General features: G+C 37.6%; 1 protein-coding gene across 4 annotated transcripts in view; it reads left to right on the plus strand.

The window, feature by feature from the left end:
* Positions 1-15,932, plus strand: part of PHF3 (PHD finger protein 3) — a 91,432-nt gene extending 75,500 nt beyond the window's left edge. For all 4 annotated transcript variants that reach the window (XM_065911647.1, XM_065911649.1, XM_065911648.1 and 1 more), the window contains 8 exons: positions 1,018-1,134; positions 3,150-3,281; positions 3,839-3,974; positions 7,216-7,411; positions 8,211-8,358; positions 10,610-10,699; positions 12,696-12,891; positions 13,104-15,932. In XM_065911647.1, the coding sequence (XP_065767719.1) occupies positions 1,018-1,134; positions 3,150-3,281; positions 3,839-3,974; positions 7,216-7,411; positions 8,211-8,358; positions 10,610-10,699; positions 12,696-12,891; positions 13,104-15,208 (3,120 nt within the window). In that variant the 3' untranslated portion in view covers positions 15,209-15,932. The remainder of the gene's footprint in view (positions 1-1,017; positions 1,135-3,149; positions 3,282-3,838; positions 3,975-7,215; positions 7,412-8,210; positions 8,359-10,609; positions 10,700-12,695; positions 12,892-13,103) is intronic.
* Positions 15,933-18,667: the final 2,735 nt, after the last annotated feature.

The following is an 18,667-nucleotide window of genomic DNA, read 5'->3' on the forward strand; positions in this document are numbered from 1 at the left end:
ATAAAATACTAAATAAATCTTAACCTGATTTATGTAAATTCTTTGCTTTATGTCCTTTGTTTAATCCAGTTTATTAAAAAATTCATTCCTATGTAATCTTTAAAAATCTGTTAAGGCAAAATTCATAACACTATAATACTTTCTGATTTAAATTTGAAAGTAGAGCTATGCTGCTTAAGAAAATAATTTACATTTTGATAAAAAGATAGCTTTTAAAATAGTTATTAATTTAAAAATGACTTTAATTTAAAAAATCTTTTAGCAATGGAGTAGACTTTAATTGAATACCTAATCTTTTCCTAGGGTTTTTTATTTGGGACTTAGAGTTTGTGGGTGTAGATTCAAACTCCTTAAATATTTACTTAAGTTTTACAAGGTTTTTACATCAGTGCAACAGTTTGTGTAATGATACTTGCTGTAAGTGTGATATGAGATATTTTCTTGAAGTCTTCTAACCATTACTTAAGAAAAATCTTCATGTAAATTCTGCTGTCACAGTCCAGTGGATCAGATACTTTTTGAATTATATAATCTGAAAACTTTTCTTCAAGTAAATATTTATTTCCTTTAGGTTTTTTCTTGCAATTGGTTCTTTGCCTGGGAGTTCCCTCCAAACATGTTAGGATTTAAAGATAATGAAGTTTTAAGAATATGAAAGACCATATTCAGTAAAGTTCCTTTAGGCAGTAGCTTTTATGTAGTCATGGGTTGGCTGTTGTGATAGTATGTGTTCCTGAGAAGACTTAATACAATTTTGGATAGGTGTTGTAATAACTTCACCACCATACATGCTTCTCCATTATGTGTTGATTTTTATACAGAATGTTTATTTTGCTGCCTTATATGATGTTTCTAGAACAAGGTTGTCATTTATTCTCTTTGCAGTAGGTGATATGTGAATCATTAAACATTATAAATCAGATTTCAAAACTGCATCTTTATGATAAGTTTCTATACAGCAGCTTCTCCTTCTTTAAAAAATGTTTTTCTCTCCTTCCCATTTTTAAATACCTCCAGATATTATTTAAAAAAGTGCTGAAAGGAGAAGTAACCCCTGATCACCTTATCAGAATGAGTCCAGAAGAGCTAGCTTCTAAAGAGTTAGCTGCTTGGAGACGAAGAGAAAACAGACATGTAAGATTATCTATGAATATGTGTTTGTCTGTATTAAAACTTACATGTTTTAGCCACAGAGAAAAGGTATATCCACAGAGGAAATTCAACTCAGAGTACACAGTTACAGACCTTTTGTTCTGTACTTCTCATTACTTATCCTCCATTGCTGCTGCTGCTGCTAAGTTGCTTAAGTTGTGTCTGACTCTGTGCGACCTCATAGACGGTAGCCCACCAGGCTCTCCCATATCTGGGATTCTCCAGGCAAGAACACTGGAGTGGGTTGTCATTTCCTTCTCGAATGCATGAAAGTGAAAAATGAAAGTGAAGCCGCTCAGTCGTGTCCAACTCTTAGCGACCCCATGAACTGCAGCCCACCAAGCTCCTCCGTCTGTGGGATTCTCCAGGCAAGAGTACTGGAATAGGGTGCCATTGCCTTCTCTTCATCCTCCACTAGCCTATTCTTAAATTTTTTCTTTTCTGTTCTGCTTTTTCCTCATTTCCTCCAGTTATCAGCTTACATAACCTTATATTTTGTAAATCAGAAGGGTGGAAAAATTGGTCAATCTCTTCTCACATTTGCACATTTCAGAAACACAGTTTGAAGATTATGAATTTTGGTAATTTGTGGAGCCAAATTAAGTCAGAATGAAAAAGTTTATGTTTATAACCTCATAATATTCAGTTTCAAATACCAAAAGCTTTGAAAAATAAGGACTTCTTTTTCCCCTGTTACAAATTTATTGATAAATGTGATCCTGAAGTGTCATATATGAAAGTTCACATTCACAGAAATACTTTTTGTTAAATGGCGAAGTTCGAGACCTAACTAGTGTATTATATAACATATGTAGTATGTACACCGTATTGCATCTTGAAACTGAAAAATCCTGAAAGTCACCATGCCAAGAGTTTTCATTTGGGGTTTGTGAATTTAATATACCTTTGAAGGTGAGGTGAATATGTATCTTTGAGTTACTGTGACAGCAAGATAGCCACATTATCCCATGTTTTTTTATTACAATAAACTTAGAGTAGTAGCTCTTTATTCTAGAAAATACTGGTTCCTTATAGTTCATATTAATTGTCCATGATATACTTGATCTTAAGCCTCCAAATTGATTTTCTACCAAATTTGGTTCGAAGTGCAAGAGGCCTTAATTTGATAGATTGCACTCATTCACATCATTCACATATTTCTTCACTTTCACTCTGTGTAATTTCTCTTATTTTGCAAATAGTATCACCATTTCTTTTTTTCCCTCTGAATCCCAAATATGTGCATGCCTTGCTTCTGCTTTGAATCTATGCCTGCAAGTATCATCTGCATGGAGACTTCTTTCTTTAAGGAAAATTTGCACTTAACAATGTCAGGACAAGTGACTGGACCTATCTTTCCACTGTCAACTTCCTTTTACTTGTTCTTTTTGTGCTTGTTTATTAGGTTTTATTGCTGAGCTTGTTCACTGTAACCAAGTATGTTCCATCAATAGACCACTGACGGGGGACTGCCTGTTTTTGTTATTTGAGTAAATTACTGTTCTGGGGAATGTTAGAACATCAGGTTAAGAACCTAAGAGGAACTTGTTCTCATTTATTTCTCTGTGGCAGCTGCTAAAATAGTAGATCAGAAAGCAGATTTTAAGTGTAAATATCATGTTTCATCACTTTGCAAATAACGTTGCACTTCAGTTGCCTCCAGTTACTATACATTGACCTGGAGAAGGAAATGGCAATCCTCTCCAGTACTCTTGCCTGGAGAATCCCTTGGACAGAGGAGCCTAGTGGGCTACAGTCCATGGGGTCGCAAGAGTCAGACACGACTGAGTGACTGACACACACACAAAGACACATACATTATACGTTGAAACTTTTCTGGGCTGAGATATGAGGTCTCATTCTTAAAACCCTAGCACTTAAAACAGTCTCTGACATTTGCAAGTACTCAGTATATATTTGTTTTTTTGACAAACTAAAGGTTAAAAATCATCTATGATTTTAATTGTAAAGTATTTCTTTAAAATATTTCCTGTTAGACCATAGAGATGATTGAGAAAGAGCAGAGAGAAGTGGAAAGACGACCTATCACAAAAATAACACATAAAGGTGAGATAGAAATTGAGAGTGATGCTCCAATGAAAGAACAGGAGGCAGCCATGGAGATTCAGGTAAATTATGATGATAAAAATAGCATGTTTTATAGTGCCCAAAACATGAGGATTCAGAATTGTTAAAGTAGAAAAAATAATTTTTTAAACTGTGTGTTTATTATGTAGTTTGATGGTTTTTTGAGAGTGTTTAAAGTATTGTTTCTCTCTATGAAGCATACAGACCACCTGCATCACAGACTCAGACAGTTAAACATTTGATAATGTAGATTCCTAGAGTCTTTATGACTTAGAAATTTTAGTCCTTAAACTCTGTAGGTGCTTTTTAGGTTGACTGTATTTCGAGATGTGGTGTGACTTTTCTTATTTTCAAATATCAGTGAGGTAATAATATGAAATCTTATTTGAGGCCTTGGAGAATAGGATTGTTTGAGTTTTTACTCCATTTTATGTCATAATTGACGTCTAGCACTTACTTTTTAAAGAAATAGTGAGAAACAACCTATGAATGGTACAGTTTAATTTTGGGAAAAAAATAACAGTATGAAATACAAGTTCATAAATAACTGAGGCCAACTTTTTTCTGTTAACCTAATTTTTACTTTTACTTTTGTTAGGAACCTACAGCTAGTAAGTCAATGGAGAAGACAGAGGGATCTGAAAAACAAAAAGGAGAGGTTGACTCGATGTCTAAAGATACCACTGGTCAACACAGACAGCATCTTTTTGATCTTAACTGCAAAATTTGCATAGGTAATTGGAATTATTTCTTTCTAAAATGTTACTTTTATTTTGAAATCTGTACGCTTGTGATTTAAGTTGGTTTTTGTTTCCCCAGTGTTGGTGTGAGTCAGTCTATGACTTAAAGGGTAGTACTGAAACCAGTTTAGTGAGTAGTGAGTAGCATTTCAGAACAAACAAAAACAGAAAATGGGAAACATTGTAGTGATTGCACTGATAAAGATAAGTACAATTTTGAGAGACTATGTTGTTCAGTCGCTCAGTTGTGTCTGACGCTTTGCGACCCCATGAACTGCAGCATGCCAGGCTTCCCTGTCCTTCACCATCTCCCGGAGCTTGCTCAAACTCATGTCCATTGAGTCGATGATGCCATCCAACCATCTTATCCTGTGTCTTCCCCTTCTCCTCCTGCTTTCAGTCTTTCCCAGAATCAGGGTCTTTTCCAGTGAGTCAGCTCCTCCCATCAGGTGGCCAAAGTATTGAGTTTCAGCATCAGTCCTTCCAATGAAGGCGCTTGGCCTTTATGGTCCAACCCTCATATCCATACAGGACTACTGAAAAAAAACTGCAGCTTTGCTAGCAAAGTTATGCCTCTGCTTTTTAATATGCTGTGTTGGTTTGTCTTGGAGCAAGTGTCTTAATTTCATGGCTGCAGTCACCATCTGCATTGATTTTGTAGCCCAAGAAAATAAAGTCTGTCACTGTTTCCATTGTTTCCCTATCTATTTGCCATATTCCAAAAAACTCCACACGCATACATACATGTATTACACACATCATAAACCCACAGGGGTATGTGGAGTGTGTATGTATGTGAGTTATGGATCATGATATAAAATATACTTTACAAATTACAATGAAAACTACTGAAAGACTACTTTGGTAGGCCATATTAAGGATTTTAGTCTTTTATCTAAGTGCAGTAGATAGTGATTGAAGGGTGTTTAGCAGGGGAATGACATGATCAGATTGGAATTTTGAAGATTTCTCTAACTTTGAGTAGAGATTATGGTGAAGGAAGCTAAGTGGTAGACCTTTATGCACTGGTACAAGACGGAGATGAAATGGTTTTATTCAAAGTGGAAGCATTGGAGGTGGAGGTCAGTAAGCTTTGAGATACTCAGGTAATACTGACAGAATGCTGGATTTAGGGCATAAGAAATGGGGATGTGAAGAAAAGAAAATGGAATGTGTTGACAAAGAGTATATATTCAGTTTATTGGTAGAGATAGAGGATTAAGAGTTTTTTAAATTAACTCTAGAGTTCTTGCTCTCAGTTTTAATTTTTTTACTATGGTATGCTAAAGGAATACTGAACATACTTTGTTCAGTAAGATGAAAGATTCTTCAGGTTAATCAGTATGCTACCCTCCACTCTACTAGAGACTGACTGAAATGTGTTATAAATTTGGTAACTTAATGATAATAGGAATAACATGTCTTCTCAGAATGGTGTGATCACATTTTTACAATGTATACAATGGTAAAGACTTAAAGACAGGGTGTTTTTAGATATTGTTATCTCTGAAGAAAGCTAACTATAGTGTCATAGTATTTTTAGTATACTCATTAGTTTGTTTTGTCTGGGAAAAATCTTAGTAATTTTTCTGTTGTTTTGAACCTATTAATTTTAATGATTAACAGTGTAACACTTATAATTAATGTAATATTTAATATTGTAATATCTCAGATTTAATGGTAGCCCACAATACAATTGTTAAACACTACTAGACTTGACCTACTTTTAGAAAGGTAGAATGATTTTTTTCTTGTGGTTCTGTAGGTAAAACTAGTTCTGTAGGTAAAACTGTAAAAAAGAACTAACGTTTTTACCTTAGTTTTCTCAAGAAACTAGGTTTCTTGAGAAACCTGTATGCAGGTCAGGAAGCAACAGTTACAACTGGACATGGAACAACAGACTGGTTCCAAATAGGAAAAGGAGTACATCAAGGCTATATATTGTCACGCTGCTTATTTAACTTATATGTAGAGTACATCATGAGAAACTCTGGGCTGGAAGAAGCACAAGCTGGAATCAAGATTGCTGGCAGAAATATCAATTACCTCAGATATGCAGATGACATAAGTCAGAAAGCGAAGAGGAACTAAAAAGCCTCATGATGAAAGTGAAAGAGGAGAGTGGAAAAGTTGACTTAAAGCTCAGCATTCAGAAAATGAAGATCATGGCATCTGGTCCCATCACTTCATGGCAAATAGATGGGGAAACAGTGGAAACAGTGTCAGACTTTATTTTGGGGGGCTCCAAAATCACTGCAGATGGTGATTGCAACCATGAAATTAAAAGACACTTAGTCCTTGGAAGGAAAGTTATGACCAACCTAGACAGCATATTAAGAAGCAGAGACATTACTTTGCCAACAAAGGTCCATCTAGTCAAGGCTATGGTTTTTCCAGTGGTCATGTATGGATGTGAGAGTTGGACTGTGAAGAGAGCTGAGTGCCGAAGAATTGATGCTTTTGAACTGCAGTGTTGGAGGAGACTTTTGAGAGTCCCTTGGACTGCAAGAAGATCCAACCAGTCCATCCCAAAGGAGCTCAGTCCTGGGTATTCATTGGAAGGACTGAAGCTGAAACTGAAACTCCAATACTTTGGCCACATGATGGTGAAGAGTTGACTCATTGGAAAAGACCCTGATGCTGGGAGGGATTGGGGGCAGGAGGAGAAAGGGATGACAGAGGATGAGATGGCTGGATGGCATCACAGACTCGATGGACATGAGTTTGAGTAAACTCTGGGAGTTGGTGATGGACAGGGAAGCCTGGTGTGCTGCGATTCATGGGATCGCAGAGAGTTGGAGACGACTGAGCAACTGAACTGAACTGAAATAACTAAGTCACTTTGCAGTTTGCATATGTCATGAATTGCTGTTGTATGTAATACGCTGTAGGATACAGATTTGTTTTACTTGGTCACATTACTTCTTAAGACTGTTGGAATTTGGTGTAATTTAGTTTAAAAAATGTTTTCTAGGGTATTAGACTGCCTGTTTTAGGGTATGGTTATAATGTTTCCTTTTCAAAAGCTTGTCTGAGTTGTTTAATGTTCTCTTTTTCCATATCAATAAGAGAGGTATGTTCCATAAATCGTTGTGAAGATGATGATAGTTAAAAACTACCCCCGCTATGCAGTAATGCAGTCAGGGAAAGTGAATAACTCTAGGAGTGAAAATGGATAAAGTTACAGAAATTTCAGTTTACAAAAATGGTCTATTTTGGTGTTTTCTGGCTTTAGGTCGAATGGCACCACCTGTAGATGATCTTTCTCCAAAAAAAGTGAAAGTTGTTGTTGGTGTATCTCGTAAACATTCAGACAATGAAGCAGAAAGTATAGCAGATGCTTTGTCTTCGACCTCAAATATTTTGGCCTCTGAATTCTTTGAAGAGGAGAAACAAGAATCTCCGAAGTCAACATTCTCTCCTGCTCCACGGTAATTTTCCCTTAGTTATAAATTCTAATCTTTATACCTCTTTGCTAGATTTTACTTGGAAGTCTTCAGATCCAGAAAAGTGACATGTTTCTTAAGAAAGGAACCTTTCTTTTGAGATGGTAACTGTACCTTCCTACATTTTCAACTAATTGAGATGTTTTAAAGACTCTAAAAGTTAGAATTGAGTATGTGCAGACTTGACTTTAAAGCTATCTTTCATTATATTAGTCCTAAGAGGCAAGAAATAAGTCATTAAAGAAAAATTGCTTGCATTCTCTGAACCCCATTTTAGTCCACCTAAGCCAGTCTAGAAGAAAATCATGTAAAACATGACTATGTTAATATGAGTATGTTTCATGAAGTGAAAATATAAACTCTTTAATCACAGCTTTACGTACTTCAGCCTTTGGTTCATTTACTTACTTTTGGCTGTGCTGGGTCTCTTGCTGCATGTAGGCTTTCTCTAGCTGTGATGCATGGGCTTCTCATTGTGGGGCTTCTCTTTTTGGGAAGCATGGGCTCTAGGCATGCAGGCTTCAGTAATTGTAGGGTGCTGGCTTAGTGTTTGTGGTGCATGGTCTCAGCTGCTCTGTGGCATGTGGGGTCTTCCCAGACCAGGGATTAAACGTATGTCTCCTGCATTGGCAGATGGATTCCCAACCACTGGACCACCAGAGAAGTCCTGCTTTGGCCTTCTTGACATGCTAAAGTAGAAACAATTGATGAGCAAGTAGAATAGAATATACATTTATCATGAGCAGATCTTTAGGCTGAAAATTTCTTAATGTCATTTTTTTAGTCCAGAGATGCCTGGAACTGTTGAAGTTGAGTGTACCTTCCTGGCTCGATTGAACTTCATCTGGAAAGGTTTTATCAACATGCCGTCTGTAGCAAAATTTGTTACCAAAGCCTACCCAGTATCTGGTTCCCCTGAATACTTGACAGAGGTACTGTGAACTTTTCTGCTCTTCTATGCCTGGGTTGGCATATATGTTTCTGAAGGCAAAAGGCAAGGAAACAGCATAATAAAATAGTAAAAATACTTATTTTCATTCTTGGTAAAAGTATTTATTGACAGTGACTCTTAAACATTGAATTAATGTAATTACAAGTTCACAAATGGAGTTTTAGAACTAAAGAAAATTGTGCTCTGAAAGTTTTAAATCCACGTTTTGTACTCTTTCCAAGATGTACTCACTATATCAATTAAAAATTAATGGATATTTTGCATGGATATCTTAAGTTTTTCTTGAAATACAGACTTACATGAAAGATTAACATGTTTATGGCCTCCAGTGCTAGTCTGTTGGGAAGACTTCTCGTTGTTAACAGGTCTTCTGATTCCCCCATTGCTTGTATTTCCACAGCTTCACGACTGTGGTTCTTACCTGCCCATTTCTGTGAATGAGATAAAGACCACAGTTGAGCCTTGAGTAACATGAGTTTTGACTACTTGGGTCCACTTTTACATGAATTTTTTCAATAGTGAATACCACAATACCACATGATCTTCAGTTGGTTGAATCCTCAGATATGAAACTGTGAATACAGAGGGCTGACTATTTGTAACACTGAGATGATCAACTGCACAGTGGGTGGGCACCTTTAATCCCCATGTTGTTCAAGGGTCAACTGCCTAGTTGAAACTTTCCAGCTAGTTGACAGTCCTGAGATCAGTGATCATGGTTGCTGCAGTGGTGCCCTTGGTTGGTTTTATACCTGAGACAATAGGAAAGGACTGTTAAGCAGCATTTATGGGAAATAAGCAGCTGTAGTACTTCTTGCTTAGAGAATCCCAGGGATGGGGGAGCCTGGTGGGCTGCCGTCTATGGGGTCACACAGCGTCGGACACGACTGAAGTGACTTAGCTGCAGCAGCAGTACTATGGTATATACGGTATTAGTAATGTGATAAATGAGAAAGTTCGACTTTTTAAATATCATTTGAATAGTTTGTACTTTTCTGTGTTTATGCAAAAAGGAAAATAAATCAGTGTATGTGTACTCTATTTTTGTTGAGATTATATTTTGCTATTACGCTATTTAAGTTTTCTATCCATTCTCAGGCTGCTGACCATAAAGGCAAAGTTTTCAGTATTTTATAAGACACAAATCTTACATATGCCTGTTTTCTTTTAAGACTAAGATAAACTCTTCTTTGTATTAGAATGAAATTAATGCAAGTCCGTGTAATATTGCTTATCTAATCTCTATCAGCTTATTTGTCCAGTTGTGTTTTTGATTAATAAACAACTTAATTGTTACTTTTGCATACAGTTTGCTTGGGAAGTAATATTTTAGACACATTGATTTTATAAGAAAAAAATTCAATAGACCCATTATGATTTTCTTATAGCATAATTAGTCTTCTAAATTTCTAGATCAGTCCACAGTGAAAATAACTTTTCTTTTAAATGAATAATTAAGTCCTAAACTATGGAAACCTTTTGATTTTAAACAAAAATATTATTCTTTTTTCTGAGCCAGGTTATATGTGGTTGTTTCTCAGAACTTCACCTCTGCTTCCTACTTATTTCTAGTTTGATTTGGACTAAAATTCCAATTAAACTATTTAAATCAATTAATTATTTAAATTTAATTGAATTAATATTGATTACGATTTTTCTGTCTTCGTTGAAAAGCAAATATACTGATTAAAATTTCAAATATTCTTAACTACATACCTCATAATTGATTTTATGTGTAGTCCTCTGTTCTCAGAAAGATTGAACCTTTAAAAAAAAATGAACCTTGCATTATTACAATATTATTCTCTTCTGTGCAAAAGTATACTGTATAGTTAAACTTGATAACTTCTGAAATCCAGCTGTTAGTGATTAAGGCATACCCCAGTTCACTATGACCAAAAAAAAAAAGGATGGGGAAAACAGTACCCCCTAATACTCTGAAGCCTGCTGTAATCTTCTGGGTTGTCAGAATGGGATGCTGGTGCTGCTTCTTTTTCTTGACCTGAGAGTCTTTCTTAATTGTATTTGAGCATCCACCTCAGTCATTTGGAGTTGACATTTGAGGTAAAGCCTAATTGCTATCCCTATATTTTCTTATATTTGTTGATGTATTTTATAATCTTTTTTAAAGTCACCTTTTCAAATTAGTCTTAGAGCTAAATTAGTATGAGGTATAGATATTAAAATGAAGATAAACTGTATACATTGATCACCTTCATTTTTTACCACAGGACCTACCAGATAGTATTCAAGTAGGTGGTAGGATATCACCTCAGACAGTTTGGGATTATGTGGAAAAAATTAAAGCCTCAGGAACCAAGGTGAGGAGAACTTTTTTCTCTCTACCAGTATGTGAAAATATTTGAAAAGTAAACCACTGAGATTTCTATGCAAGGTCCCCCTAGGGTGGACCTAAATTGACATAATATGCCATTGGCTAAGGCTCAAAGCCATTATTCCTTTAGTTTTTTTTCTTTTCCTGCTTTTGATATGCTGTCTCTGATTTCTATCATTGTTTTAAAAGGAATGTTTTAGAATAAGTATTGAGATTCATTCTGGAATGTTGCCTTGCTTTGATTATAGACATTTGTTTTGGTTGGGGCACAGGCTAAGCTCTTGGGACAGAGATCCTAAAATACAGTGGCTCAAAAAATAAACTTTTCCTGTTACATTAGATCGGTCTGTAGTTCAGTCTTGCAGTTGTTAGATTATTCATGGATTGGGCTCTTCTGTCTTATTGTTTTTAAGACTGTGGCCCTTAGCAGTCAGTCAAAGTCAAAGCTGATTTATCAGCTCCAAGTGGGGAAAACAAGAAGAATGGCTGTTGAGTTGTTTTAAAAGCAAGAATTGGAATGTGTGGTTTTCTTGTCACTTCCTCCAACTGCTTATACACCGTTAGGAGGCTGGGAAGTGTGATCTCTGTTGGATGGCCATGTGCCCAACTGAAGGTTAAGAGGACTCTCTAGTAGGAAATGAGGAGGATAGATATTGGGATATAGTTAATAGCCTTTATAGCAATATTTCTCTTTTTCTTTTCTCTCTGTATCTTCTATCATTTCTTTAACTCATAGAACACTGCTACACAGGAATATTTAATCATTAGAAGAAATCATTTTTCTCTCCAAGGATGTTAATACTCAGCATGTTACAGACATTCAAAAAATATATCTTGAATAAATGAACATTAATTTTTTTCTCTTATGATCAGAAGTCTTTAGTAAGGTTAGTAAAAATTCAAGATGGATTTTCTTCAGCTGAAAATATTTTTTTTTCCAATATAGATTGTAGAATTTAAACTGATACAGTGTTAGAATACAGATAAAACTTTGAAGCACTATAAGAAAAGTTTTATTTATTTGCTTTCACTTTTTTATGATAGTGGAAATCAGGAAAGTGTTGGGAAGTATTACTCTTGTACATTTGAGGAATTGCTCTTCATCTGCCCCATAGATGTGGTATTTATTACCACAAATATGGCATAGTGTGCCTCCATCTAGAACTGACCAAGACACTGTCACAGTTGTTGCCTCCAGATAAGGGCATTCGAGGTGACAGATCTAAGATGTGGAGTTTTAGTCCAGCTCGCTTGCTCTCCTCCTAGGGTCTTGCATCAGGTTAGGCTTTGTGGTTCACCTGGCTCTCCACTTTTTGATTGTATACTTTCATGAAAAAATATCTGTTTTTCATTCTACCAAATTAACACCAAATTGGGACTTTTTTTTTTTTTTTAATCTGAAACAAAGCCAAGAACTCAGAGGCAAGCAAATAATTTTCTGAGTAAGCCAAATGATTTTATAAAATTTATGGCCTATGTGTATTTGAGGTCATTTCACTCAGCCCCCTTTATTCATAGATTCAGTTCCTCTAAGTTGGATTATCAGTGAACTTGTGCGTTTCTCTGTGTTTGTACATAGTGGGGCAGTGGTGGCTGCTATTAATTTGCAGTGTGCTGAGAATATAGACAGCTCTCTGTAGAAGTTATAACATTGGAAATCAGGACATAGTATAGATATCAAGACATGTGGCTTTAAATATCTTCTTTGCCACTGATAAGTGTGTCACCTTGAACAAATTAATTACTTTAGGACTTAGTTTCTGTGAACACTTTCAGATAAAACAGATCCACCTGTGGATCAGCAAAGATCTTTCCCTAAAAGTTATTTCCTTATAGTATTCAAATCTGCATTTAAGTTGGTAAGCCATGTTATTACTTGGTAAGTGTCAGAAAACTCAATAGATTATATAATTGAGAATGGTATTTAAAACCAAGCTACTGTTTAGGTTATTATTTTTATTATTTGTTATTTTCTTGAATAGGAGATTTGTGTGGTTCGCTTCACACCTGTGACTGAAGAAGATCAAATTTCTTATACTTTGCTGTTTGCATACTTCAGTAGCAGGAAGCGCTATGGAGTGGCTGCTAACAACATGAAGCAGGTCAAAGACATGTACCTCATCCCTCTGGGTGCCACGGATAAAATCCCACACCCTCTCGTGCCCTTTGATGGACCTGGTAGGTATCTGTTTAATTAGTAGAATATGAATGAAATGGGGTGAGAGGGCCCGAGTGGGAAAGCTGAGCTTGCTTTCCTTCTTGGGACTTGGCCCTCAGAATCTGCCCAGACAGGAACAGGCACCTGTTTAGGAGACTGTAGTAAGCAAAATTTTACTCTTTATTATAGTGATTGAAAATGACTCTTGATTGATGTTTTTGATTTTGTACAGGCCTTGAATTGCATAGACCTAATCTGTTGTTGGGCTTAATTATTCGTCAAAAACTGAAGCGGCAGCATAGTGCCAGTGGTGGTGCTGGTCACACAGCTGAGATGTCTGAAAGCATACCAGTAACATTGCCGCCTGATAAAAAAAGTAAGATAGAAGTTTCCACAGAGGGAGCAGCAGAGGAAGAAAATGACTTTTTTAATTCTTTTACAACCGTATTGCATAAACAGAGAAATAAGCCTCAGCAGACTCTTCAGGAAGACTTCCCAACAGTCATTGAACCTTTATTGGAAGTCACCAAACAGGAACCACCAAAACCTTTAAGATTCCTTCCTGGGGTCTTAATTGGCTGGGAAAATCAACCTTCTACTTTGGAATTGGCAAATAAACCTCTTCCTGTGGATGATATCCTTCAGAGCCTTTTGGGCACCACTGGTCAAACATACGAACAAGCTCAGTTAGGGACAGAACAAAATACTCTTAAAGAAATTCCATTTATAAATGAGCAAGCTAATCCAAAAGCAGGGACGATAGATACAGGAGAAGCAACTGATGGTGAAGCAAAGGAAGTGAAAGTTAAAGGAGATAACCCTTCAGAATTGACAGATAATGCAGTAGGAGGAGAAGAGGCGTCTGCACTGGGGGTCTCTTCCGTTTCTGCTGGGCCTATGACAAGTCTTAGTCTCAGAGGTAAACCACCAGATGTTTCTACAGAAGCATTCCTAACAAATCTATCAATTCAGTCAAAACAAGAGGATACTGTGGAGAGTAAAGAGAGAGTGTTAAAAAAACAGCTGCTACAAGATCAAGAGAATAATTTGCAAGATAACAGGACTTCAAATACTAGTCCTCCCTGTAGGTCTAGTGTAGGGAGAGGAAACGTAGATGGTAATGTGAGTTGCAGTGAAAATGCTGTTACTAACACGACAAGGGCCCCACAGTTTATCAACCTGAAAAGGGATCCTCGGCAAGCAGCTGGAAGAAGTCAGCAGGTGACTGCTCCCGAAAACAGAGAAGGAGAAGGCTGCCGTCATGGAGAGAAACCGCCTCTTCCTGGCTCATCGCACTTAACTGAGCAGAGCAGCGTGGAGGAGAAGATGCCTTCTGTAGAGAAAAGCCCTTGTGTTCAACAGAGTGACGATTCAGGGGCTGTACAAGACTCGCCATCGGTAGAAAACGTACAGTCTTCTCAAGTGGAGCAAGCAAAACCCTTACAGGAGATTTTAATGCAAAATATTGAAACTGTGCACCCATTTCGAAGAGGATCAGCAGCAGCAGCATCTCATTTTGAGGTTGGAAACACATGTCAATCCGAGTTTCCTTCTAAAAGCATCAGTTTCACTTCCAGAAGCACCAGCCCCAGAACAGGTGCAAACTTTTCACCCATAAGACCGCAGCAACCCAACCTTCAGCATCTGAAGTCTAGCCCACCTGGGTTTCCATTTCCAGGACCTCCTAATTTCCCCCCACAAAGCATGTTTGGATTTCCGCCACATTTGCCACCCCCATTACTTCCCCCTCCAGGCTTTGGCTTTGCCCCAAATCCCTTGGTTCCCTGGCCACCTGTTGTTCACCTGACCGGCCAGCCGCAGCGTGTGATGGGTCCCCTCTCACAAGCGTCAAGGTATCTGGGCCCACAGAATTTTTACCAAGTCAAAGACATTCGGAGGCCGGAACGGCGCCATAGTGACCCTTGGGGTAGGCAAGACCAGCAGCAAGTGGACAGGCCATTTAACAGGGGAAAGGGGGATCGTCAGAGGTTTTACAGTGACTCACACCACCTGAGAAGAGAGCGCCACGAGAAGGAGTGGGAGCAGGAACCTGAAAGGCACAGGCGCAGAGACAGAGCCCAGGACAAGGACAGAGACAGGAAGGGCAGGGACGAGGGGCATAAGGATAAAGAGCGGGCACGGCCGCCTCACGGGGAGCGAGGGGCGGACGGCAGGGCGGGCAGGGAGAGCAGGAGTGCAGACAGGAAGGCCGACAAGCCGAAGGGCGAGGACCCGGAGAAGGAGCGGGAGAAGAGCAAGCACAGAGAGGGCGAGAAGGACCGGGAGCGGCACCACAGAGACAGGGACCACGCCGAGAGAGCCAGGAGCAAGAGGTGAGGCGGCTGCGGGGCGCTCAGCGACTGTCCTGTCGCGTCTGAACCTGCGTGACTGCCTGCTCGGACCGTGCTGTCCTTTCAGTTTCTAATATTGGTGGTTTGCAGAAGAATAAATTGTGTGTGTTGGTGCAGAGTGCTCTGTGCCAGTGCTCATCATCCCTTCTTCATACCAACAGCCCTAGTTACAGGAATTTAATATTTTTAAAAATTTACATTGCTGTATATTCAAAGATTTGTTTTATTAATATGCAATAAAGGCTTAGAAATTTTAGTTTTATTCCTTAATTGGTAAATATGCTTAACTGTGGAATATATTTACCACCTCTAGTGGATGTCCTTTCTATAATGACTAATTTGAGAGTAATGTGTACTCTATAAGTTTGTTTTAAATTGCACTGTTTTTGAAGAAACTCTAGAGGAGCAACAAAAAGCCAAACAACTTTGTAATCAGATTATATTAATCATTTCATTCGGCAGTTTTTGACCAAGAATCAGAAGCCCAAGGAGTACATGTATTGCTTTTAATCTGCACTCACTGATGATGTTTATTATTGTGCTACAGCTTTGTGCTAGTCCATTATTTTCCTTTTCTTTTTGGCTCTTCAGAAACTTGAATACTTAAGCGCTTGTACATGATCTTGTGTTTTGCTATCCTTTTTACTGTAAAATGTAAATATTTTAAGGGATATTTTGATTCCAAATATGATAAAAGAATTTCTCACCTATTTTGTGTGTGTGATTTGAAATTCAGTAGTAAAAGAGTTTCTTCTTTGAGGCTTTAAATACCTTTAGACATTGTTCTCCTCTTACTCAACCAAGAGCATATAGGCTGAGTAAGATGAGGGGGAAAATGATTTCTTTATCTTAGATTATAGGCTATTGAGATAAATCATGTGGTTCTGATGAGACTAGAATTTAGAGCCACTGCTGAAAAACTGCACCTGTAATCCAATTTATAGGTATGTTTCTGAAAACTGGTCCACCATAAAAATTTGATACACTGACTAATAATTGTAAGACCATAGAACTTTTATTTAAGAGAAACATGTGAATCTCTCTGTAAAATGTGTAATTAGCCTTAGCTTGTTTGGGGAGTAAATAACTATAATGTTGTATGCTCATTTTTCTGAAAGCACAGGGAGGCTATTGTTAATCCAAACCTAAGTTTATTTCCACCCTAAATTGCATAATACTGTATTGATTGCTTTAATTTAAAGTAGTAGCTACCAAATGATGCTAATCCTTGAGACCAAAAGGAGAGAAAATAAAGCCAGTGTTTTTATTTACCTGTATTAGTGAAGAAAAATACACATGACTTCACAAAATTAAGAAGATAAGTTTGTTTTCCTAAAAAGTTTACAGATAATGGGTTTTGAAACTGAATCAGCCTTACTATTTTTAACTGGAGAGAAAATGAGTGGAAATTCAAAACCAAATCATTTTGTCTAATTTGTAGCCAACTTGAAATCCCTTGTTTTGTTTTCCTTATCCTCTGAAATTCATCATCATGTGGAGTCTGAAACAGGTTTCCCTGGTGACTCAGATGGTAAAGAATCTGCCCGCAATGCAGGAGACCTGGGTTCATTCCCTGAATTGGGACAATCCCCTGGGGAAGGACATGGCAACCCACTCCAGTGTTCTTGCTTGGAGAATCCCCATGGACCAAGGAGCCTGGCAGGCTACAGTTCATGGGGTCACAAAGAGTCAGACACAACTGAGGGGCTAAGCACAGCATACAGCAGAGGTTCTGAAACAAGAGGATTTGTACTTAAATAAAAGTTGTTGTTTTTTTTTTTTTTAATTTGCACTTTTTCTTTTGGAAACTAGCTTGTTAGAAAACAAATCAGTGCAGATTAAAAAAACTAAGGTCAGTCAGCTTTTGCATCATTATGAAGAAATTGTTATTAAGGTTTTATCAAAAAAAAAAAAAAGCCCCAAACCAAAGAAACCCTAGGTTTTTTATTTCACATACATAGCTTGGTAATGAGTGGGGAACTGGTTCCTGGACACTCCCACCGATAGCAAAATCCATGGATACTTAAGTCCCTTATATAAAAGGGCATAAATTTGCATATAACCTATATACTTACATACTTTAAATCATCTCCATCTAGATTACTTAAAATTTTGTAAGTCTAATACAATGTAAATACTATATAAATAGTTGTAAATATGAGGCAAATGCCATGTAAATAGTATCCAGTGTACGGTAAACTGAGGTTTTAGTTTTTGGAATTTTCTGGAATTTTTTTCCCCCATCTGATGTTGAATTCAAAGATGAAAATCCACAGGTATAGAACATCAACTATTTGTATCTCAGTAAATGTGCTTTCACTGATCCAGCTGATCAGACAACAGGTTTCTTCTGCAAGATACAAGTAAAGAAGAATGGGTTAACCAACTGAGGAAAGCCTTTAAGTCAGTTTTTGATTACTCTTAGCAAATAGTTTTTATACATATAGCTGGGAAATGTATAATTCTTTGTTCATGTCTAGTAGAATCATGGTAGATTTCATATAGCTCTCTGTTAGTAATGACCATCCTCTGGGATTGCAGGGCTACTGAATGCTGGAACCAGGTCTCTTAACCCCAGGGACTGGCTACTGTGGAGAGTAAGTACGGGTATATTGAGTATTTTGAGGCTTTTGTGAGGAAAGAAATGGAAAATGAGAAAAGTTTTCAGTGAGGAGCAGTAGCTCCAAAGCCATTCTCATGCTTTGTCTCACCTACCAACCATCCTTATGCAAACTAGTGAAAGTCATCTTTCTGTTTCTCCTGTTTTAACAAAAGCCTGCTCTTTAAAAGCAGTTTGAGGCTTTAAAAAGTTTAGAAGAATCTTATGATAGTTTAAATACTTGCTAAGTAAAATACGAGGATGTCTCAGTGCTTATCAAGTCCACTCCTTATAATCCTTGTGTCAGTAAGAAAGCCTCCATGTACCCTCTGTGGGTCAGACCTCATGCTGAGTGCTTTATGTGAACCTTGGTCAGCCTGCAAGATGAAAACTTACCTTAGAGGTGAGGAAACTGTTACTCAGAAACTGTACTGCCCTGAAGTTATATTGCTGTTGTCAGAACTGGAGTCCTAGCTCAGTTCTACTTTTTCTCCAAAGTCCAGTGGTGTGGTTGTGCTCTGAGGCTGGAGAAAGGAAGAGGGACAGAAGCCTCATGAGCGCACTCGCCCTTCACAGCCCTTTTTCCTGCCGTCTTATCTACCTGTGGACCACCCATGCCTCAGAGTGAGCAAGAAGACATGGCCAGAAGTCTGTGGGTTCTGTACAGATGTGCAAAGTTTGTATTCATTTCAAACCCTCATTTGCCAGTCCTCTTTTATTAGTTTTCTTTTGCTGCTGTGACAAATTATTACAAGTTTAGTGGCTTGAAATCACACAGATTTATCTTACACTTCTATGAAGTAAAGTCTGATGGGTATCTCTGGTGTCAGAGGGTGCATTCCTTAT

Source organism: Muntiacus reevesi, chromosome 19 (genome assembly GCF_963930625.1).
Source record: "Muntiacus reevesi chromosome 19, mMunRee1.1, whole genome shotgun sequence".
NCBI classification, from domain to species: domain Eukaryota; kingdom Metazoa; phylum Chordata; class Mammalia; order Artiodactyla; family Cervidae; genus Muntiacus; species Muntiacus reevesi.